Below are 25,813 nucleotides of genomic sequence, written 5' to 3'. Positions count from 1 at the left end.
GTGGGTTGATGTTTCCACTCTTCCATTTGTCACTCTTATGTCAAGATCCAAAAACACTACATTCGTTTTGCTTATGGTGCTTGTAAACTTCAGATTTAGTTGGTTTTTATTCATCACTTCTAGTGTATACTGAAGATCTTCCAAACTTCCCTTCCAAATGAGGAAGATATCGTCTATGTACCTTTTGTATAGGACCAGGTCCGCGCCTGCTGGGCATGCCTCCCAAAAGATGTTCTCCCACTTTCCCATGTAGAGGTTGGCATAGCTTGGCGCGAACCTGGTCCCCATGGCTGTTCCACATACTTGACGATAAAAGGTGCCTTCCCAACAGAAAAAATTGTGTTTAAGAATGTAGTTGATACCATCCAATATGAATGTTTTTTGGACTTCCGGCATGTCTGTGTCCTTCTCTAGAAAATGGCCAATGGATTCAAGACCATCTTCATGTGGGATGGATGTATATAAAGATGTAACATCACTTGTTACCATGATGTAACTATCATCCCATTCCATGTTCCTGAGAAGATTGAGGATTTCTGTGGAGTCTCTTAAGTAGGATGGCAAAGATCTCACAAATGGCTGAAGTTTCTTGTCGAAATATTCGGACAAATTGCTAGAGAGAGATCCAATTCCCGAGATGATTGGGCGCCCTGGTGGATTGGTGAGGCTCTTGTGGATCTTTGGCAGATAGTAGAACACCGGGATCCTTGGGTGTTTCACTGTTAGGTAACTGAATTCCTTTTCATTTAGGATCCCGATTTCCTTAGCTTCTCCCAGCAGTTCATCCAATTTTCTTTGATATTCGCTTGTGGGGTCCGTTTTCAAGACCTCATATGTTACCTTGTCATCAAGGATTCTTTTTGATTCTTTGCAATATTCTGATCTGTCCAATATTACGATTCCGCCACCCTTGTCTGACACAGGATACACTGGTACTGTTGTGACTGGCTGGATACTCAGGGTACTCATGTACTGCTGTGACAGGCTGGAGAATGGATACATTTGTACTACTGTTACAGGCTGGAGACAAAGGATACTCAGGTGCTGCTGTGACTAGCTGTTGACCCAGGATACACAGGTACTGTTGCAACAGGCTTGAGGCACAGGATACACAAATATTGCTGAGACAGGCTGGATATATTATAAACATGTATAGTTGTGACAGACTGGAGACACAGGATACATAGGTACAGATGTGAAAGGCTGGAGACAGAATTCATAGGTACTGCTGTGACAGGCTGGAGACAGGATATACTGATACTGCCTTGACTTGCTGTAGACACAGGTTACACAGGTACTATTGTGACAGGCTAGGGACAGGATGCACTGATACTGCTGTGACTGGCTGTTGACACAGGATGCACTGGTACTGTTGTGACTGGCTGGATACTCAGGGTACTCATGTACTGCTGTGACAGGCTGGAGAATGGATACACTTGTACTACTGTTACAGGCTGGAGACAAAGGATACTCAGGTATTGCTGTGACTAGCTGTTGACCCAGGATACACTGGTACTGCTGTGACAGGTTGGAGACTGGATACACAGGTAGAGCTGTCACAAGCTGGAGACTGGATGCACGAGAATAATCAGAAGACAAGCTAAGGGTCTGAATACCAGGAAAGCAGTACAATCTTCCATCAAGCTCAGGGAAAATCCAGGAGAATGGTCAATCAGCAAGCCAAGTTCAGAAGCCAGAAAATCACTAACATGACAGGAATTCATGAAGCAGAACAGAGACACAAACAATGGTATGAACCACAATGTCAGGGCAGGGAGTGGTCTGAGAGACAGCCTTTTATAGTAATGTTGATTAGGTAACTGACTGCAGCTGGCCGGCTGGTGGAGCTAAGGAGCACAGCCAGTGCAGGCAGCGGGTCTCCAAGAAAATCAGCCCAAATCAGAGCCCTCTTGTGGCTCAAGGACAGAGCAAAAGGCTGTGAACTAGGAGCCCCAGGTTCAATCCTAGGCATGACAACAAGGTTTACAAAACAAATGTAAAACATAATTAAATACAGTATTACACTCATATATATGAGTGGCAAATGACTTGTAGCTTGAAATGGCTGATTTTTAAAGGAATATCTACATAGGCATACAGAGGCCCATTATCAGCAACTATATGTCCTGTGTTCCAAAGGCACGTTGTGTTTGTTAATCCAAGCTTATAAATGAAAAAGGCTAATTGATCATTGGAAAACCCTTTTGCAATTATGTTAGCACAGCTGAAAACTGCTGTACTGATTAACGAAGCAATAAAACTGGCCTTCATTAGATTAGTTGAGTATCTGGAACATCAATAATTGTGGGTTCTATTACAGGCTCAAGATGGCCAGAAACAAAAAACTTTCTTCTGAAACTCATCAGTCTATTCTTGTTCTGAGAAATTAAGGCTATTCCATGCAAGAAATTGCCAAGAAACTAAAGATTTTGTGCAGTGCTGTGTACTACTCCCTTAACCCCTTAATGACCGAGGACGTGCAGGGTACGTCCTAAAAAAAAAGGCAGTTAATGCCTGAGAACGTACCCTGCACGTCCTCGGTTTGGAAAGCAGTTGGAAGCGATCCTGCTCGCTTCCAGCTGCTTTCCGGTTATTGCAGTGATGCCTCGATATCGAGGCATCCTGCAATAACCATTTGTAGCCATCCGGTGCAGAGAGAGCCACTCTGTGGCCCTCTCTGCACCGGACATTAACGGCTACGTTCGTTGGTGGGTGGGAGCCGGTATGGGAGGTGGGTGGCGGCCATCGATGGCCTTTGTGATGCGGAGGGGGGCGGGGACGACCGGGGGGACGCGCACGGACGCGCGCGCGTGCACGGGGAGGCCGGGCGGGCGCGTGCACGGGGAGGGAGCGGGTGGGAACCACTACCTACAGAAAATGTTTTTGTTAGAAGTGGGGATCAAAGGGGTTAATATGTTTATTTTGGTGATCGGTTTGGCTGGTGGGGTATTGGACTGTGGGGGGGAAGCTACACTACAGAAACAAATAGTAAAACATTAAAAAAAACATTTTTATTTGCAAACTGGGTACTGGCAGACAGCTGCCAGTACCCAAGATGGCCCCAATAAGGCAGAGGGGGAGGGTTAGGGAGCTATTTTGGGGGGATCAGGGAGGTTGGGGGCTAAGGGGGGACCCTACATAGCAGCATATGTAAATATGCTTAAAAAATTATTATTTTTTTTTTTATACCTTTTATTTTAGTACTGGCAGACTTTCTGCCAGTACTTAAGATGGCGGGGACAATTGTGGGGTGGGGGAGGGAAGAGTGCTGTTTGGGAGGGATCAGGGGGTGGGATGTGTCAGGTGGGAGTCTGATCTCTACACTAAAGCTAAAATTAACCCTGCAAGCTCCCTACAAACTACCTAATTAACCCCTTCACTGCTGGCCATAATACACATGTGATGCGCAGCAGCATTTAGCGGCCTTATAATTACCAAAAAGCAACGCCAAAGCCATATATGTCTGCTATTTATGAACAAAGGGGATCCCAGAGAAGCATTTAAAACCATTTGTGCCATAATTGCACAAGCTGTTTGTAAATAATTTTAGTGAAAAACCTAAAGTTTGAAAAAGTGAACAATTTTTTTTTATTTGATTGCTTTTGGCGGTGAAATGGTGGCATGAAATATACCAAAATGGGCCTAGATCAATACTTGGGGTTGTCTACTACACTACACTAGAGCTAAAATTAACCCTAGAAGCTCCCTACATGCTCCCTAATTAACCCATTCACTGCTGGGCATAATACACGGTTGGTGCGCAGTGGCATTTAGCAGCCTTCTAATTACCAAAAAGCAAAGCCAAAGCCATATATGTCTGCTATTTATGAACAAAGGGGATCCCAGAGAAGCATTTACAACCATTTATTCCATAATTTCATGAGTTGTTTGTAAATAATTTCAGTGAGAAACCTAAAGTTTGTGAAAAAATTTGTGAAAAAGTAAAATAATTTTTTTATTTGATCGCATTCGGCGGTGAAATGGTGCCATGAAATATACCAAAATGGGCCTAGATCAATACTTTGGGATGTCTTCTAAAAAAAAATATATACATGTCAATGGATATTCAGGGATTCCTGAAAGATATTAGTGTCCCAATGTAACTATCGCTAATTTTGAAAAAAAGTGGTTTGGAAATGGCAAAGTGCTACTTGTATTTATTGCCCTATAACTTGCAAAAAAAGTAAAGAACATGTAAACATTGGGTATTTCTAAACTCAGGACAAAATTTAGAAACTATTTAGCATGGGTGTTTTTTTGGTGGTTGTAGATGTGTAACAGATTTTGGGGGTCAAAGTTAGAAAAAGTGTGTTTTTTTCCAGTTTTTCCTCATATTTTATAATATTTTTTATAGTAAATTATAAGATATGATGAAAATAATGGTATATTTTGAAAGTCCATTTAATGGCGAGAAAAACGGTATATAATATGTGTGGGTACAGTAAATGAGTAAGAGGAAAGTTACAGCTAAACACAAACACCACAAAAATGTAAAAATAGCCTTGGTCCCAAACGGACAGAAAATGGAAAAGTGCTGTGGTCATTAAGGGGTTAACAGAACAGTTCAAGCTTATTTTCTTTGTATTATTTGAGGTCTGAAAACACTGCATCTTTGTTATTTTGACCAGTTGTTATTCTCTGCAAATAAATGCTCAAAATTACAATATTTTTATTTGGAATTTGGAAGAAATGTTGTCAGTAGTTCATAGAATAAAACAAAAATGTTAATTTTACTCAAACACCTACCTATAAATAATAAAACCAGAGAAACTGATCATTTTGCAGTTGTCTCTTATTTTTAGAGAGAGAGAAGAGAGAGGAGAGAAATATGAGAGAAAGGAGAGAGAGAGGAGCGATAGAGGAGAGAAGAGAGAGAAAGAGAGAGATGAGAGATATAGGAGAGAACAGAGAGAGAGTGAGATAGAGGAGAGAAGAGAGAGAGAGAGAGAGAGAGAGAGAGAGAGAGGAGAGATATAGGAGAGAACAGAGAGAGAGTGAGATAGAGGAGAGAAGAGAGAGAAAGAGAGAGAGAGAGAGAGAGAGAGAGAGAGAGAGAGAGAGAGAGAGAGAGAGAGAGAGAGAGAGAGAGGGAGAGAGAGATATAGGAGAGAACAGAGAGAGAGTGAGATAGAGGAGAGAAGAGAGAGAAAGAGAGAGAGAGAGAGAGAGAGAGAGAGAAAGAGAGAGAGAGAGAGAGAGAGAGAGAGAGAGAGAGAGAGAGAGAGAGAGAGAGAGAGGGAGAGAGAGATATAGGAGAGAACAGAGAGAGAGTGAGATAGAGGAGAGAAGAGAGAGAAAGAGAGAGAGAGAGAGAGAGAGAGAGAGAGAGAGAGAGAAAGAGAGAGAGAGAGAGAGAGAGAGAGAGAGAGAGAGAGAGAGAGAGAGAGAGAGAGAGAGAGGGAGAGAGAGATATAGGAGAGAACAGAGTGAGAGTGAGATAGAGGAGAGAAGAGAGAGAAAGAGAGAGAGAGAGAGAGAGAGAGAGAGAGAGAAAGAGAGAGAGAGAGAGAGAGAGAGAGAGAGAGAGAGAGAGAGAGAGAGAGAGAGAGAGGGAGAGAGAGATATAGGAGAGAACAGAGAGAGAGTGAGATAGAGGAGAGAAGAGAGAGAAAGAGAGAGAGAGAGAGAGAGAGAGAGAGAGGGAGAGAAGGAGAGAGGGAGAACTCTGAAACTGGTTATTTGGGTAAAGAAGATATCAGGAAAAGTTCTGCCCTATGAAAGATTACCTTGTCCATCTCTTCAGCATCATACTTATCAGGAAAGCTTGGTTTGTTCCCATTGTCTTCTTCTATTTCTCGCTCTTCCAGGTAAAACTGCCATTTAGCTTCAAAGTAAAACCAGTGCTCTTGGTACTCTAAATGCAAATCATATATTAGCAAAAGCTTTATTATTGGCTTGATATATTTTATATGTTGGATATTTATGAATAGTGATGCAAATTTAAACAATAGAAATACTGGCTTTTTTATTCAAATAATTTTCTTTGTGAGTCCATAGGGTACTTTCATCACTAACCAGCTTGAAATTATTAAAAAATTGGTTCCCCATACATGGTCCCTTATAGGGATATAAAACCCAAAACTTTTATTTTGTGATTCATACAGAGCATAGTATTTGAATAAAAGGTTTCCAATTTTCTTCTATTATCAAATTTGTTTTGTTCCCATGATATTCTGTGTTGAAGAGATACCTAGGTAGGCATCTACAGCACTACATGACAGGAAATAGTGCTGCCATATAGTGATCTTGCAAATGGATAACATTCTTGCAAAACTACTGCCATATAGTGCTCCAGAAATGGGTCGGCTCCTTAGCATACATCCCTGATTTTATTACAAGTACAGAGACTCATATTTTGCATTACTTTTACTGCTCAAATTGCATTTTTAAAGTTAAAACAGATAAACTGAAATAACAGAAAAAACTTTAAGATAACCAATAACATGTAAATAACATATTGACAGTAGATATCCAATCAGATCATGACATTGTCTATAAAGTACCCAGAAAACCGTTATTAGTCCTCTTTTCTTTTTGCTGCTCCATCAGATAAGTATATTCACATGAAATAAAGGTTTTTTTCTTGTTTATTACTGTTTTATTGAGAAATATTGTTTATTTTCAGGATTGTCAAATATCTATTTGTTGTTTATTTTCGTTGTTTTTTCTATTTTGTTTGTTCAAATATATTTTTTATTTGTTTTTTTCACCGGTTCTTTGTTCCGGTTTTTGTTTTTTCTTCCTTTCATTTTTATATATTTTGTTCCGTTTTTAGTAATTTTAAGTGTTACCCCTTTTTCTTATGTTTTTGTATTTGTTACATCGTTATTTGTAATTTTTCATAGTTAAAAAAAGCATATTGCAAAGTCTGTTTGTATAAGAATTTCTCTATAATAACCAGCAATCACCTCCTGTAAAAGGTTTCTTTATTATTAATACATAATATATAAAGCTCTAAAAAAACCTAATCACATAAAAAAAGAAAAAGAATGTAATTAGCACTGTAGAGTTATAGACAAAATAATTAAAATGTTTGGCTTTAATCTTAACATTAAAATTTAAAATTAAATTAATTAAATCTTATCATTGTGTATCAGCTTAAATACAAGGTTAAAAACAACCTAATACAAAGCATTGTTTTGATGCATCATATTTGTGAATTCAATCTTAATTATTTTCTTAATGTTAGGTTGATTTTGGGAGGTTTCCAATTAGTCTAGGTTGCTAACAGGCTTCCCCATTAATAATACCCCCTCCCCCTCTTATCCATTTCCCTTGTGGGTTCCCACACAGAAAAAAAGTATTTTACATATTGTATTTTGTGCTAATTTAAGAAAAAATGCTGAGCTGTGAGTAATTTAAACAGTTTTTCAAGTTCCGCTTCTTCAGGGGAAGGTTAATATTTAAAGTGTTTTCCTGTATTGGTGGAAGGTGGAATGTTTATTGTTTCCCCATTGGTTAAGCCTCTTAGATATGTTTCCATGTTAAATTGAATAGTTTAAATGTATACTCCAAACGGGTCTTCATCATTGTCCCTGCTATCATAAGTAATTAGTTACTTGATTATTCCACATCTGTACATGTATTTATGCATAATCATTCCACCTATTTTATAACACACTGCGTTCATTTCTGCAACTGATAGAATTGAAAACTGAACTTGCATTTTATTTATTGTGTATATTTTCAATTATTTTGCCATTAACTCTATATTGCTAATCACATTCTTTTTCTATATAGGTATAGCTCAGACAATTCAACTCATCTTTATGTGAAAAGAACACTTCAGATATAAGTTAAAAATATTTATTAATTCAAGGCATTTTTGTGAAGATTACAGTATTGCTATTTAAAGAAACTGTTGTATCATTCTACTCAGTTAAAGGGACACAAAACCCCATTTTTTTTTTCATTCATGATTCAGATAGAGCATGCAATTTTAACCAACTTTCTAATTTACTCCTATTATAAAATTTTCTTCGTTCTCTTGCTATCTAAATGTAGCCACCAATCAGCAAGCGCTACCCAGGTGCTGAACCAAAAATGGTCTGGCTCCAAAGGAAAATTGCTTAAAATTGCATGCTGTATCTGAACTATGAAAGAAAAAATGTGGGTTTTGTGTCCCTTTAAGTCAATTTAAAACCTATCTTGCATCAACAATAAAGCAGTGAGAAATAATATCTAAAAGAAAAGTAGCTTGTGTCCTTAGTATATCTACATACAATTATAACACAATAATATTTTGTGCCAACGATATAAACAGGTAAATGAAAAGATATTTTCTCCCAATGATGTAGCCACAAGGCAGGAGTCTGAGATGATATCAGAAATGTTGCTGTATAAAATATTCTTTGAAACACTGTGTGAAATATGTTTTTAAACAGCTCATAGATATATGTCTCCTTTGTGTTCATGACATTCACAACATGGGGAAGACAAATGTGAAATTCTGTCTGCACCATCATTCTACGCACTAGAAGACTTGCCTATGAAATTATCATTTTTAAAGCTGTAATCTCTAAGGCACACAGGCTGGTATATGGCTAAAATCAGTCACACATCATACAGATGATGATGATTCCTTATGTACTTGGGGTCACAATTAAATTGATATGTTCAAAAGAGCCTTTTTTAATTATAAATTTTAGATTTAATTTGGGTTTGTGTTATAATGTTAAAATGTAGTCATACACATACTGACTACAGATTACTCATCACCACTTCTTGATACACTTTCTATGTTAAAATTCTCTTATATGTGCTCGCTTTGGCAGCACATATACTGAAATTGGAACGATACAGAGAAGATTAGCATGGCCCCTGCGTAAGGATGACATGCAAATTTGTGAAGCTTTCCATATTTAAAAAAAAAAATTCTCTTATATGGATTTGGAAATAGTTCCACATACATAGAAGTCACTAAGCAAGACAAGACCTTCAACTTCGGACTTCTCTAAATTGCATGCAGGCCCTTTGATTTGAGCTCCACAGGAGAAATTTGGCTATCAGGATATCGCCTTTAAAGACCTTGGACTGTTCTATAAGATACTATATTATGGACATGATTGAAAAAGAAACATTTCCCTTACTTTCATCAATCTAGTTATTTCATCCATTGGTTTGATGACTCACCTGCCATGTGTCGTATTGTCTTCTTACAGTATTCTTCAGCCATCGGTAAAACCTTTAACATTTCTCTTCCCCACTGAACAATGGGTTTTCCTTGTATCGCATATGAAATGAATAAGGCAGTGCACAGTGATCCTAGGAATCCTACAAATTTAAATATAGAAGATATTTTTCATAATCATACAAAGCACATTTTAAACTCAGCTGACACGACTTTACCACCAATGCAACATAAAATGAACTTGTGCCAGTTTTTTCAGATGTTTCTACTATGGGCCTTAGGACCCCTCATTCCTATACAAGCCTACCATGCAAAATCTTGCACTTAGCTTAAGTGATTTTTTTCCTTTTCTATAACATTCTAATCCAATGGTGTTGTCTTTTGAAATATAAGACAACCAAATTGTCATTGTGTTTCTCTTTCTACCTGGATTGAGTAAGCATGCAAAAAACAAACTATAAGAGACAGGCTTTTCTAAGGCTTTTTAAGAAGGTGTTTTGTGGGTATTTCTCCAAATCTGCACAAAAATAAGATATGCAGTCAATGCAAATGTAAACATGGCAGCAAATAGATTCCATGTTCTCCACAGAAAATGTTCTTTATCTTGATGGTATACATTGATATATACATCTAAAATTATTTATATGGTCATTTCAGAGTGTTTTGAACATGTGCAAGATATTAGAACTATTGCAAATCATATTGGAGTACTATCAAACATGTCAAAAAGTCAAGTTTTGCACTTTTATCCACAGCCTTTGAGTGCTGAATGCGATGTGAATTTATTGTAATTTTATATTTAATTAAAAAGCTACCTCAACTAATTTATCATCTATAAAACATACATTAAAGCAGTAAAATATATTTCCTAACTTCACCAAATAGATGAGGCCACCCATTTCCAAACTGATAGAAAGAAACAGACTAAAACTCACTCACTGTACAAGGACCAGACCAACTTTTCTGTAACAGTGTTTATGTTTTCATATAGTACAGTTATTTCACACACAATATATTAACATGAAGGTTATAATTTCTGTCGAACTGAAAGGTACTTTATTTACAGCTTAAAAGGGACAGTAAACACCTTGAGATCTTAATATAACTGGTTTAGTTATGTGCAGTGTAACAACTTTGCAATATACGTTCATTATTTATTTTGCCCCCTTTTCATGTAATTTAGCTTGGAAAAGGTTTTCTTTAATTCTCAGAACTGAAAAAGCTCCCTGCAGGCTAACCCTGCCACATGGCTTTCCCAAATTGCCCTTAATTAATAATAGCTCCAAATGAATGCACTTTATACTAATATTAAAGGGCCATAATAGTCGAAAAATGACATGCTCTAATTCTTTAAAGCATGTAATTTTACAACTATCAACCCTGCTCTACTGTGCGTTTAACCCCCACAAATGGGCTTATAGTCATAAAATTACATGCTCCAAACAATTAGAGCATGTAATTTTTTTACTTTTTTGGCCCTTTAAGTCTTTGCATATTCAAGCTTACTTACAAATTCCTCCTTAATTTGTTTTAAAGAAAGGTTAGACTTGGCTAATATGTCATTCTATAGCAGGACAACATAAGTGTTTTGTAATTACACAGTGTTCTTTAACAGTAAATTAGGGTGAGTAAGGAAAGAAAATAAAAGTACAATGTGATTATTATAAAATAATCCAGGAATGTTCTTTTGAAGCTTGCATCAGAGAATGGATAGGCAACCACATGCTCAGTTATGGTGCAATAGTGATGCATAGTCATATTTGTAACCTGCAAAGCTAATTGCTAAAAAAAAACATCTGCATGGAATCCATCATGCACCGACCTTATACATCTCAGATCTTTACACAGAAACGTAAAGTACAGAAGTATTTGCAGTTAATAAGTAAGTCACATTACTTTCTATTACAGATTGCTGGAAATAGGGGAAAGTACAAACACATCAACTAGATTTATTTTAAACTCCAGATAATCCCTATTGAGCAGGATGTTCTTTACCCACTGATCTGAAATCAGGCAGTTTAGGCTTACTCATAAACCTTCAAAATATTTTAGTAGGGAAATAGCAAAGTACCTATGTAAGTTCAGTATTTCTCCATCTTCCAAAATATAAAATGAACACATATAAGCATCTTCTATTGGTAACTAGTCTTGTAGGGCAGTGCAAGCTCATTATTCATAATTAATTATGGTTCTTTGTAAACCCTTGAAAATTTAACAAAGGTCATTGTGATACACAGCACGGGACTATAGCTCCACTCCACACTGACACCATAAGCAGCAAAAGCCAATATCTAGACGTGAGACTACTTATATAGTGTTATGGATATGCAATACTCCAATGCATAACTCTATTATGTATGTGAAATACACCAGAATCATTAAAAAAAAATTAAAAAGAAAAAATAATATATTCCCAAAACAAGTGTCATGAGATGCAGGACATATGCAGGACACAGCAATGATGATACAACTCTATTTTATTACAGAGCACAGAAACATACATCTAGTCAGGTTGATTTCACTAACCAACTGCGACACAGACAACCGGACCTAAGCCCCGCCCACAAACAGTGACATCACTTCCTGCTCTCATCACATCTTCCCCCTTTTCAAAGGGCGAAGCATATATTTGAATATAACAAATTACATGGCATACCAACAGAGTATACAACAACATTTTTGAACAGTATATAACAAATAGGTTACCGGAAAAGTGAACAACATAAATTACATCCTGACTTGAACATCGGGGTAGACTACCCTAGTCCACAGTGACCATGGGATTATTCTGCCCATACTTCCGGTCACTGTTCTAGCTAAAGTTAGTCCCGATATCGGGCCGGAAGTTTCACCACTCTTCCGCTTGATGTAACTTTGCATGAACTATCCTCTGATACAGAAGAAGGTGAATGAGAGTCCACTGGAGGCAAAGACATATCCCCACTGTGATCTTGCTGAGGGGAAGGCACCCCTTTTAGAACAGGGGATCCCACCGGCGGTGGTACTGAGGCATCCAGTTCCAAACTCTCAGGTACAGGCTGAAGATGTTTCCGGTTACGGCGTGTAACCGTCCCTCCATCAGTAAGGACTACATAAGACCTTGGTTCTGGAGACCATCCAATTACCGTAGCAGGCGTCTTCCATTTCTTCTCATCGTCCAGTTTAATTCTGACACTTTGCCCCGCATTTAGTTCCTGTAAGAGCCTGACAGAATGTCTCCTGTCGTAGAAGAAACGATAGCCCTTTTTGGCCTCTTCATCCCTCCTAAGGACTTCGTCCCGAGGAATATAGCCAGTCGGCTTGAAAACACCCACTGAGGGTAAGGTGGTGCGAATCTGGCGTCCTAGCATCAGCTGTGCCAGGCTGAACCCGGTGGCTTGGATGTGCGTCGCCCTATAGGACAAGAGGGCTAGGTACGGCTCAAATTGCTTTAAAATGAACTTTGTTGTTTGACCTACCCTTTCAGCCATTCCGTTCGCCTGCGGGTAATGTGGACTTGACGTGGAATGTACAAAGTCATATTCCCTGCTGAAAGCACTGAACTCTGTAGAAGCGAACTGCATGCCATTATCACTCACCAGCTCCATCGGAATGCCCCACCGGGCGAACAAGCTCTTCAGACGGATGATAATGGCTTGACGTGATATCATTCAAGGGTGCAATTTCCAAATACCTGGAATAGTAGTCGATCACAACTTTTTCCCGTGCAGTTCACACAAATCAGCAGCTATTTTCTGCCACGGCCCTGCAGGCAGCGGAGTAGAAATCAAGGGCTCCCTTCTCTGAGTAGGCCGGCGTTCCCGGCAAAAGGCACATTTAGACACGTGATTTGCAATGTTGGAGCTGATCCCAGGCCACCACACAGCTGTAGCTGCCCTTTCTCTGCATTTTGTAATACCTAAGTGGCCATCATGAATCCTGTTTAACATCTCCTTCCTCATACTGACAGGAATAACGATGCGGTCTTGGAACAGCACCAACCCCTCCAGCTCCGTGAGCTGCGACCTCTCTGACTGGTAAGAACTTAAAGACATCCAGGCTGCCCAGCTCTCGGGCCAGCCTTCTTTTATGTACTTTATAACCTCTTGCAGATCTGTGTCCAAATATGTCTCTTTCTTTATTTCTTCCAGTTTTCTTGAAGAAATGGACTTTGAGGCCAGAACCGAATCAACATACACTTTCACGTCCGATTCGGTTGAAGACTCTTCAGCAGCAGCCAGCGGGAGCCTGGATAGTATATCTGCCACAACCAGTTGCTTCCCCGGCACATGCACTGCCTGAACATTGAACCTGAGTACTCTCATTAAAAGTCTCTGGCATCTTAAGGATGTTTTGTCGATATCGTAGGAGTTGATTAGAGGGACAAGCCGTTTATGATCAGTCTCTAGACTAAATTTCTCCAAACCTACAAGATAACGCTGAAAGCGCTCACAGGCACAAACCGCAGCCAGGCACTCTTTCTCAATTTGAGCGTATTTTGACTCAGCAGCCGTCAGTGTGCGGGAACAGTAGGCGATGGGATGTAGTTTATTTTCATTTAACTGCAGGAGAGTAGCCCCCAACCCATAACTGCTTGCATCAGCACTAACCACAGTCTTTTTGGAAGGGTCGTAGAACCCCAGCACTGGGGCAGACCCCAGCAGGGACTTAGCCTGCATAAAAGATTTTTCTTGTGAAGGTCCCCAGACCCAGGCAACGTCTTTCTTTAGCAACTCTGTGATAGGGTGTAGAACTGTGGATAAATCTGGAAGAAACTTGCCCACATAATTTACAAGGCCCAATATTTGTCTTAGCTCATGTACATCAGAAGGACTTTTCATTTGTTCAATGGCACAAATTTTCTCGGGGTCTGGTTTGATGCCATCCCCATTAATAATATGCCCAAAGTAGCATAATTTAGTTTTCCTAAAATGGCATTTTTCTTTATTTAACTTCAGCCCAGACTCTTTGATAGCCTGCAGCACACAACTTAAACACTGATCGTGCTCCTCTACTGTAGACCCATACACTAGAATGTCGTCCATGACGACTGCCATGCCCACGTGGTCTTAGGAGAGAACTCATTTCCCTTTGAAAGATTTCTGGAGCAGAGGATATCCCAAAGGGGAGTCTGCAGAAGCAAAACCGACCTACCGGTGTGATAAAGGTAGTCAGTTTGCGGCACTTTGGATCTAGGGGGATCTGCCAAAAGCCACTAGAAGCGTCTAATGTAGAAAAGAACTTCGCCCCAGCCAACTTTGGAGCTATGTCTTCTAATGTCGGCAGCACAAATCTCTCTCTCTTCACTGCCTTATTCAACCTTTTCAGGGTCCACACAGATGCGCACCTTTCCATTTTTCTTTGCAACAGGAACAATGGGGGCACACCAATCAGTTGCTTCAACAACCTCTTCAATAACCCCCAATAGACTTCATGCGCATAAGCTCCTTCTCCACTTGAGGCATGAGCGGGAACGGAATTCTACGGGGAGTAGAAATACTGTATGGGACTGCGTCACTTTTAAGTGCTATACGGACTGGCTTGCAATTCAATAGGCCCAATTCGCCAAACATATCTTCAGAGATCTCATTCACTCTGGCCACTAGGCCCAAGTCACAGGCTGCTTTTCTGCTCAATAAATTGCTAACACACTGACCTCGAATCACATGCACCCACATAGTGAATTTCCTTTGCTTGTACTCACAGCTGGCAAGAAATTTCCCAGCACAATCAATGCGGCCACCAGGACTATGGACATTTGTAGTAACCTTCGCCAGCTGGGGCTGTTGAGGCAGTTTCATAAATGCAGCAAAAGACATTACAGTGATATCTGCTCCTGTGTCAATCTTAAAATCAACTTTGTCTCCCAATACAGTTCCACAACAGACCCCACAAAAGACACTTCCTGACCCTCTTGGTCACTATCCACCTGCATCTCCTTGATGTATTCAGTTTTACACACCACTTCAAAATGGCCCATTCTATCACATTTTCTGCATCTTTTATCTCTGGCAGGGCATATAACACTCTGATCATGGGCACGGTTGCACAGTGTGCATCGGGCATGCTGCGCCCATCCACTTCTAGGTCTATCCGTTACTTTAGATCTACCGCTCACACTGTGCCTTTCACTAGCAGCTCTCCTGAACTGCTGCACTTCATCCACAATACTCTCAGACCTCAGATCAGCACTTTGCTTTTTCACCAGTTCACTCTGGCGGGCCATCCTAATAGCCCCATCTAATGTTAAATCAGGCTCTAACTGCAGCTTCAGTGAGACTTCAGCATCTGCAATTCCAATAACTATTCTCTCTCTGATTTGCTCTTCTTTAGCAACACCAAAAACAGAATTCAGCTAGTTCATACAGGCTGCGCACAAATGACTTCACAGATTCTCCCACACGCTGATTACGTTTGTGAAAACAAGCTCTCTCATGAATCACATTTCTTTTGGGCACAAAGTGGGCACTGAGTTTATCCATAACTATATCAAAGTTAAATTCTTCCACTTCTTGGAAAATAAAAGCATTGAACACTGGCTCCACATCCTTCCCCATAGAGTATAAAAGAGAATTAACTTGTACTTCACCACTCTCCTTGTTCAGTTTGGAAGCAATTCTGAAGCGCTGAAACCGCTGACGCCATGTGGGCCAAGCTGCAGGCTGAGAGAAGTCAAAAGGCTCAGGTAGGGTAAACTTTGAAATCGTCATCGATCAGGAACAGAAGCGCAGGCAAGAACTTCTGACACCATGTCATGAGATGCAGGACATATGCAGGACACAGCAATGATGGTACAACTCGATTTTATTACAGAGCATAGAAACATACATCTAGTCAGGTTGATTTTACTAACTGTGAGACAGACAACCGGACCTAAGCCCCACCCACAAACAGTAACGTTACTTCCTGCTCTCATCACAACAAGTATTTCTCCAAAGACAGCAAACAGTTTTTAACACAGAATAAAAATATAAAAAAAGTTGAAAAACACCACAGACCAGATAGCAGCTTTCAGCAGCAGAGCCCAGTTTACTATTCTAATGCAAGAAACCAAAACATTCTGCAGATCTAGCACAGCCCCTTTTAAAGCTTTGTGGAGAACGGAAAGGAGAAAGCCAGGTACAAGGGAAGATACAAAAACATAAAATAATCCTAAAAGAGGGATAAAGAGGGTGAGAGAGGAAGGGCAAACAAGTAAAAAATACAAGTAGAACAAAGAGAGTTTATTTATTTCTGGACACAAACATAGCACTATGACATTTTCATCATCTCTCAGTTTAGTAGCTGACAGCATATAAAGATGTTTGGCTTGAATAAGATGTTCAGGCACTAGTAATGTCTGGCAGTTTAAATAAGTTGGTGTTCAATTTCCATCAACAATATAAGACTGGTGAAGCTCATAAATGAATGTCTTATTTATCCTACACTCATATAATATGAACTGACGTACACTAGCTTTGCATTCCTTCATTCTCCTGTAGGCTTTATCACATGATTGTGCTTTATTGGTGATTGGGATCATTTTGATGATTTCATGTTTGCAATAAAACAGTTATTACCTGTTGGATGATTATGTGTCATTCGTCCACATTCTGTGCTGACTTCAATTAGTGTTTCAAGTCTATCTGGTTTCCAGTATCTCATGCCAATGCACATAGCCTTTGTTGCTGCTCCAAATCCTGATCCTTTAAGAGGAAAAAATAATAAAATAGACCAACTTTATTAACAATATAGATAGACTAACCATTCAGGTTTAAAACAGTACATTCTGCCACAGCACAATAAATAGAAAAGAAAAAGGTAAGCACCATGTTTTGTGATAATGACCTACAGACAGCAGCAAGTGCTGATCCTATTCATAACATTAAAGGGATAGTCTAGTTAAAATTAAACTTTCATGATTCATATAGAGCAGGCAATTTTAAGCAACTTTCTAATTTACTGCTAATATAAATTTATTTTGTTCTCTTGGTATCTTTATTTGAATGTAAGCTTAGGAGCTACATACACCAACCAGAAAGTGCTACCCAGGTGCTGAACCAAAAATGGGTCAGCTCCTAAGCTTACATTCTTGCTTTTTCAAATAAAGATACCAAGAGAACAAAGAAAATTGATAATAGAAGTAAATTAGAAAGTTGCTTAAAATTGCATGCTCTATCTGAATCATGAAAGTTGAATTTTGACTAGACTGTCCCTTTAACATGTCTTGCCTTGAGAAGGTTATTTTTATTTCACATTTTAGTAAAGTCTGTACATAAACATACAAATGGTGACCACCTCATGACAAAAGGAAAATAGAAATATATTATTGTTATAAATGTATGAATTAAGGATTAAAATTACTTTACAGTATCTGGAATGCCACAGGGAAAGGTTTTGTAATACCCAGAAATGATTGATAATCAAGAACAGCTGTTGATGGCAATTGATGCTATTTGTATAATAAAGGTATATAATGGCCTCTAGATATCAAGCCGTCAACCTCAAATACGCTGGAATTCCGCAGCGTATTTGTGGCGAGGCTGATTCGCCTAAGTTATCAAACCCTACACACCGGCAAAAGTAGAATTTAGTGACGTAAGCTTCGATCCGCCGGACTCAGTCCGACACCGATCGATTCTTACGTCACTCCAGCTATTCCGCACATAAGTTCGGCACAATCTGACTACTTTTGCTAGTTATCAAAAAACTAGCAGGTACGCTCGGCACTTTTCCGGCCCAGCGTACCTGGTTTTCAATCCGCCGCCCTGGAGGCGGCGGATCCCATAGGAATCAATGGGAATCTGACCATAGCGAAAGTTCATGTTCGCTGCTGCTCGACATCCCATTGATTCCTATGGGAGATGTCTGCACCTAACACCCTAACATGTACCCCGAATCTAAACCCCCCACCCCCAAACCAACTAAATACATTTATTACCCCCTAAACCGCCGCTCCCGGAGCCCACCGCCACTCTAATAAACTGATTAACCCCTAAACCGCCGTTCCCGGACCCCGCCGCCACTATAATAAATATGTTAACCCCTAAACCGCCGCTCCCGGACCTCGCCGCCTCTATAAAATATATGTTAACCCCTAAACCGCCGCTCCCGGACCCCGCCGCCACCTACATAATACCTATTAACCCCTATCCTGCCCCCCCTACACTGCCGCCACTATAATAAATTTATTAACCGCTATCCTGCCCCCCCTACACCGCCGCCACTATAATAAGTTTATTAACCCCTATCCTGCCCCCCCTACACCGCCGCAACTATAATAAAATTATTAACCCCTAAACCTAAGTCTAACCCTAACCCTAACACTCCCCTAACTTAAATATTAATTAAATACATCTAAATATTATAACTCTTATTAACTAAATTAATCCTATTTAAAAATAAATACTTACCTGTAAAATAAACCCTAAAATAGCTAAAATATAAATAATAATTATATTGTATCTATTTTAGGAATTATTTTTATTTTACAGGCAAATTTCAATTTATTTTAACTAGGTACAATAGCTATTAAATAGTTAATAACTATTTAATAGCTACCTAGTTAAAATAAAGAGAAATTTACCCGTAAAATAAAAACTAACCTAAGTTACAATTATACCTAACACTACACTATCATTAAATAAATTATTCCTATTTAAAACTAAATACTTACCTGTAAAATAAACCCTAACACCTAGATTTAGAGTTTTGCGGCCAAAGGGGTGCGTGAGCTACGCATACTTATTTTCCCCCGCACCTTTTAAATACCGCTGGTATTTAGAGTTCACAGAATGGTTTTCAGTGCTTTAGGCTCCAAAAAGGGAGCGTGGAGCATAATTTAACGCCACTGCAACTCTAGATACCAGCGGTGCTTACGGAAGCGGCCAGCTTCAAAAACGTGCTCGTGCACGATTCCCCCATAGAAAACAATGGGGCTGTTTGAGCTGAAAAAAAAACTAACACCTGCAAAAAAGCCCCGTTCAGCTCCTAACGCAGCCCCATTGTTTTCTATGGGGAAACACTTCCTACGTCTGCACCTAACACTCTAACATGTACCCCGAGTCTACACCCCCCTAACCTTACGCTTATTAACCCCTAATCTGCCGCCCCCGCTATCGCTGACACCTGCATATTATTATTAACCCCTAATCTGCCGCTCCGTACACCACCGCCACCTACATTATAGCTATGTACCCCTAATCTGCTGCCCCTAACACCGCCGACCCCTATATTATATTTATTAACCCCTAATCTGCCCCCCACAACGTCGCCACCAGCTACCTACACTTATTAACCTCTAATCTGCCAAGCGGACTGAACCGCTATTATAATAAAGTTATTAACCCCTAATCCGCCTCACTCCCACCTCAATAACCCTATAATAAATAGTATTAACCCCTAATCTGCCCTCCCTAACATCGCCGACACCTAACTTCAATTATTAACCCCTAATCTGCCAACCGAATCTCGCCGCTACTGTAATAAATGGATTAACCTCTAAAGCTAAGTCTAACCCTAACACTAACACCCCCCTAAGTTAAATATAATTTAAATCTAACGAAATAAATTAACTCTTATTAAATAAATTATTCCTATTTAAAGCTAAATACTTACCTGTAAAATAAACCCTAATATAGCTACAATATAAATTATAATTATACCTTATCTTCACCATACCAGGTTCACCGATCGATCCAGCCAATCAGATTGAGCTCGCATTCTATTGGCTGTTCCGATCAGCCAATAGAATGCAAGCTCAATCTGATTGGCTGATCGGATCAGCCAATCGGATTGAACTTGATTCTGATTGGCTGATTCCATCAGCCAATCAGAATTTTCCTACCTTAATTCCGATTGACTGATAGAATCCTATCAGCCAATCGGAATTCGAGGGACGCCATCTTGGATGACGTCTCTTAAAGGAACCGTCATTCGTCGGGAAGTCGTCGGTGAAGATGGATGTTCCGCGTCGGCGGGATGAACATGGATCCGGAAGAAAGAAGATTGAAGATACCGTTGATAGAAGACTTCAGCCGGATCATGGACCTCTTCAGCTCCCGCTTGGATGAAGACTTCAGCCGGATCATGGACATCTTCAGCCCCCCGCTTGGGCTTGGATCAAGACATCGGAGGAGCTCTTCTGGATCGATCGGTGAACCTGGTATGGTGAAGACAAGGTAGGAAGATCTTCAGGGGCTTAGTGTTAGGTTTATTTAAGGGGGGTTTGGGTTAGATTAGGGGTATGTGGGTGGTGGGTTGTAATGTTGGGGGGGGTATTGTATGTGGTTTTTTTACAGGCAAAAGAGCTGAATTCTTTGGGGCATGCCCCGCAAAGGGCCCTGTTCAGGGCTGGTAAGGTAAAAGAGCTTTGAACTTTTGTAATTTAGAATAGGGTAGGGCATTTTTTTATTTTGGGGGTCTTTGATATTTTATTAGGGGGCTTAGAGTAGGTGTAATTAGTTTAAAATTGTTGTAATATTTTTCTGATGTTTGTAAATATTTTTTTATTTTTTATAACTTAGTTCTTTTTTATTTTTTGTACTTTAGTTAGTTTATTTCATTGTATTTATTTGTAGATATTGTATTTAATTAATTTATTGATAGTGTAGTGTTAGGTTTAATTGTAGGTGATTGTAGGTATTTTATTTAATTAATTTATTGATAGTGTAGTGTTAGGTTTAATTGTAACTTAGGTTAGGATTTATTTTACAGGTAATTTTGTAATTATTTTAACTATTTTAGCTATTAAATAGTTCTTAACTATTTAATAGCTATTGTACCTGGTTAAAATAAATACAAAGTTACCTGTAAAATAAATATAAATCCTAAAATAGCTATAATATAATTATAATTTATATTGTAGCTATATTAGGGTTTATTTTACAGGTAAGTATTTAGCTTTAAATAGGAATAATTTATTTAATAAGAGTTAATTTATTTAGTTAGATTTAAATTATATTTAATTTAGGGGGGTGTTAGGGTTAGGGTTAGACTTAGCTTTAGGGGTTAATCCATTTATTACAGTAGCGGCTCACCGCTTGGCAGATTATGGGTTAATAAGTGTAGGCAGGTGGAGGCGACGTTGAGGGGGGCAGATTAGGGGCTAATAAATATAATATAGGGGTCGGCGGTGTTAGGGGCAGCAGATTAGGGGTACATAAGGATAAAGTAGGTGGCGGTCGGCAGATTAGGGGTTAATTATTGTAGGTAGCTGGCGGCGACGTTGTGGGGGGCAGGTTAGGGGTTAATAAATATAATATAGGGGTTGGCGGTGTTAGGGGCAGCAGATTAGGGGTACATAAGGATAACGTAGGTGGCGGTCGGCAGATTAGGGGTTAATTATTGTAGGTAGCTGGCGGCGACGTTGTGAGGGGCAGGTTAGGGGTTAATAAATTTAATATAGGGGTCGGCGGTGTTAGGGGCAGCAGATTAAGGGTACATAAGTATAACGTAGGTGGCGGTCGGCAGATTAGGGGTTAAAAAAATGTAATCGAGTGGCGGCGATGTGGGGGGGCCTCGGTTTAGGGGTACATAGGTAGTTTATAGGTGTTAGTGTACTTTAGAGCACAGTAGTTAAGAGCTTTATAAACCGGCGTTAGCCCAGAAAGCTCTTAACTACTGACTTTTTTCTGCGGCTGGAGTTTTGTCGTTAGATTTCTAACGCTCACTTCAGCCACGACTCTAAATACCGGAGTTAGAAAGATCCCATTGAAAAGATAGGATACGCAAATGACGTAAGGGGATCTGCAGTATGGAAAAGTCGCGGCTGGAAAGTGAGCGTTAGACCCTTTCCTGACTGACTCCAAATACCGGCGGTAGCCCAAAACCAGCGTTAGGAGCCTCTAACGCTGGTTTTGACGACTACCGCCCAACTCTAAATCTAGGCCTAAGATAGCTACAATGTAATTAATAATTACATTGTAGCTATTTTAGGATTTATATTTATTTTACAGGTAACTTTGTATTTATTTGGGCTATTTAGAATAGTTATTAAATAGTTATTAACTATTTAATAACTACCTAGCTAAAAGAAATACAAAATTACCTGTAAAATAAATCCTAACCTAAGTTACAATTAAACCTAACACTACACTATCATTAAATTAATTAAATAAATTACCTACAAATAACTACAATTAGATACAATTAAATAAACTAACTAAAGTACAAAAAATAAAAAAACTAAGTTAAAAAAAATAAAAAAAATAAGTTACAAACATTTTAAAAATATTACAACAATTTTAAGCTACTTACACCTAATCTAAGCCCCCTAATAAAATAACAAAGCCCCCCAAAATAAAAAAATACCCTACCCTATTCTACATTAAAAAATTAACAGCTCTATTACCTTACCAGCCCTTAAAAGGGCCTTTTGCGGGGCATGCCCCAAAGAATTCAGCTCTTTTGCCTTTAAAAAAAAAATACAACCCCCCCCCAACATTAAAACCCACCACCCACATACCCCTAATCTAACCTAAACCCCCCTTAAATAAACCTAACACTACCCCCCTGAAGATCATCCTACCTTTAGCCGTCTTCAGCCAGCCGACCACCGATGGAACAGAAGAAGACATCCGGAGCGGCAGAAGTCATCATCCAAGGGGCGCTGAAGAAGTCTTCCATCCGATTGAAGTCATCTTTCTAGGGGCGCTGAAAAGTCTTCCATCCGATTGAAGTCAACATCCAGACAGCGTCTTCAATCTTCATCCATCCGGAGCGGAGCCATCTTCAGACGAGCAGACGCGGAGCCATCTTCTTCCACCGACGACTGAACGACGAATGACGGTTCCTTTAAGTGACGTCATCCAAGATGGCGTCCCTCGAATTACGATTGGCTGATAGGATTCTATCAGCCAATTGGAATTAAGGTAGGAAAAATCTGATTGGCTGATTAAATCAGCAAATCAGATTGAAGTTCAATCGGATTGGCTAATCCAATCAGCCAATCAGATTGAGCTTGCATTCTATTGGCTGTTCCGATCAGCCAATAGAATGCGAGCTCAATCTGATTGGATCAGCCAATCCGATTGAACTTCAATCTGATTGGCTGATTTAATTAGCCAATCAGATTTTTCCTACCTATCAGCCAATCGGAATTTGAGGGACGCCATCTTGGATGACATCACTTAAAAGAACCGTCATTCGTCGTTCAGTCGTCGGTGGAAGAAGATGGCTCCGCTTCGGCTCGTCTGAAGATAGCTCCGCTCCAGATGGATGAAGATTGAAGACGCCGCCTGGATGTTGACTTCAATCGGATGGAAGACTTCTTCAGCGCCCCTTGGATGATGACTTCAATCGGATGGAAGACTTCTTCAGCGCCCCTTGGATGATGACTTCTGCCGCTCCGGATGTCTTCTTCTGTTCCATCGGTGGTCGGCTGGCTGAAGACGGCTAAAGGTATGATGATCTACCTTGGTGGTGGGTTTTAATGTTGGTGGGGGTGTATTTTTTTTTACAGGCAAAATAGCTGAATTCTTTGGGGCATGCCCCGCAAAAGGCCCTTTTAAGGGCTGGTAAGGTAATAGAGCTGTTAACTTTTTAATGTAGAATAGGGTAGGGCATTTTTTTATTTTGGGGGGCTTTGTTATTTTATTAGGGGGCTTAGATTAGGTGTAAGTAGCTTAAAATTGTTGTAATATCTTTTAAATGTTTGTAACTTTTTTTTTTTTTTTTCATTAATTTTTATTGAGGTTCCAAGAAGGGCATACATGTATATAATAGCAGTTAAGTCAATACAGAAGTTCGTTTCAATGCAGAAAAACCATTATACAATATATCAAATACATAAAGCACATGAGAGTATTGAAAAATTGTGAAAAGAAAACATAATGCTTGCCAACAAAACTACCTGTCTTCTAACTAAAACGAAAGGCCACCTTTGGGACCTTGTAGAACTATGTGGGAGAAGATAATTTGCAGAAGACATTTATGATTAAAATGAGAACACTCTTGGGTCTCGACATAAACCTCAGTTTTCTTGTTTTGTGACCTATGAATCTATTATTATATATATCTCCTATGACGATAGTAGGTCTCAATAATAGGTCTTTGGACTAAGTTATAACAGCAAGATTCTATGGGGGTAGATCAACTAGGAGAATATATATTCTTGGGCTTAGAAGAGTATCACATACCATGTTGAATGAAAGAATAACCCATATATTTCAAGCACCATGGGACCTAACGCAGCAAACCACTAACTCTTATTCCAGGTTAAACTAAATATACTGTGAAAGCGAGGCGTTTAACGGTAACTGGCATAATAGTAATACAGGTGTAGGGACCAAGGTAAATCTGAATAGAGACAAAGGGTGAATATTATGAGACCATTTATATCATCAAAAATCTCCTCTTTTATGACAGGTCTTTGAGTATTTCCAGACTGCAGAATAAGATATTGCCCTCTGTATGACCTATAGCAGGGTAGCGTGATGTGATGGGACGGTTCTATATGGTGAATTACAGGAAAAAATTACTAGTTCCAAGCAAGCATAATTGCACATAGGTTTTCCCATAACCATAGATAGTGTATAAAACTAACAGGTGAAACTATAACCATTATAGGGCACATTTTAACCCAATCATATCACATAAACAAATACAATCAATTATACAACCTGTTTCACCAACATAAATACAGTATGTAAATAAATAGAACACATGTGTCAGGTATAATAGCGAAAAATGAGCTAGGTATGTACAAAGTTTGTAGTCATGTCCCAAACTTGTTTGTCCTGTATGAATACCTGCCTTCACACTACACTTATGGTAAACGCTTATACTATGAAAGAGCAAGAGTTAAAAAACAAAACAAAACAGTAAACTCTGAAACTTTGAGAGTCTTGTAACTAGGTGGAAGCACCGTAATACTTGCCGTTTGAAAAGTTCAAGGGTTTTACCCTCCGTTATATGTTCAGCAGGTTTAAACCTATTCCCGGTTCGTAGTGTTACTCAGTCACACAGAGAAAAAGAAAGGCAACCTCGGGTGGGAACCAGGCTTTTACGGAGAGGCTTCTCTTTTTTCTTCTTCCTTCAACCGGTTCCTGAAAGCTGCAGATGTTGCGCGGATCTGAGTGTTCGCTGCCCTAACAAAAAAGTTTTCAGTGATACTGGGTAGTTGCAGAGGGAGCTAAGCACGGATAGGCTTGCCAAAGTGTCCTTTTCAATTAGCCTATGCCAGAACGTATTGGGAGTATAGTACCTCCGATATCCTGAGAGTAGAAAGTGTTCTTGATCGCTCTCCATAAGCCTCTATGCGCGTATCTCCAGAGACCTATCCAGCCCCCACAATGGCCTCTTTGAAACAAAGTCTGCTGACCAAACACAGCCAACTTGTCTCCGTGTCTGTTCTGGGTCTTCAGCTTGGGGGATGTTCTCCAGTTAGAGCTCGTGCTGACTCCATAGATAATTAGCCAATATCGCAGAGTACCGTATGCGACCTGGCGAGGCCCTCTAGTTTCTACTGGCAGAGGCTTCTGAGGTGGCGGAGCGGCGCCATTTAGCTCAGATATAGTCCCCACATGTGCTGCTTTTTTCTCTGCGGATAACTCTTTGTAAGGTTTAGGATCACCTCCCTTTGTGGGACGAGGCTGCTGGACCCAGTAGGTGTTGGTAGTCAGTGGGGATTTTTGCCGTACAAGAATTTCTCCTAATTCAGAGGCATATGCCACCTCACTTGTCAAGGAGACGGGGCCTGCCTCCGGCCCAGCTGTGAGTAGGCAG

General features: G+C 39.7%; 1 protein-coding gene and 1 non-coding gene across 3 annotated transcripts in view; one reads left to right on the top strand and one right to left on the bottom strand.

Annotated features, from left to right (window-relative positions):
* ADPRHL1 (ADP-ribosylhydrolase like 1) overlaps positions 1-25,813 on the bottom strand; it is a 155,344-nt gene that overhangs the window by 51,143 nt on the left and 78,388 nt on the right. For both annotated transcript variants that reach the window (XM_053707760.1, XM_053707761.1), the window contains exons 3-5: positions 16,669-16,794; positions 9,133-9,273; positions 5,727-5,854 (exon numbers count right to left, since the gene is read on the bottom strand). In XM_053707760.1, the coding sequence (XP_053563735.1) occupies positions 5,727-5,854; positions 9,133-9,273; positions 16,669-16,794 (395 nt within the window). The remainder of the gene's footprint in view (positions 1-5,726; positions 5,855-9,132; positions 9,274-16,668; positions 16,795-25,813) is intronic.
* LOC128655164 (U6 spliceosomal RNA) lies at positions 8,759-8,865 on the top strand. Its single transcript, XR_008401709.1, has one exon. It is a non-coding gene; the product is annotated as a U6 spliceosomal RNA (small nuclear RNA).

Source organism: Bombina bombina, chromosome 3 (assembly GCF_027579735.1).
Source record: "Bombina bombina isolate aBomBom1 chromosome 3, aBomBom1.pri, whole genome shotgun sequence".
NCBI classification, from domain to species: domain Eukaryota; kingdom Metazoa; phylum Chordata; class Amphibia; order Anura; family Bombinatoridae; genus Bombina; species Bombina bombina.
The sequence above is the reverse complement of the archived record's forward strand: the minus strand, read 5'-3'. Positions and strand labels throughout refer to the sequence as shown.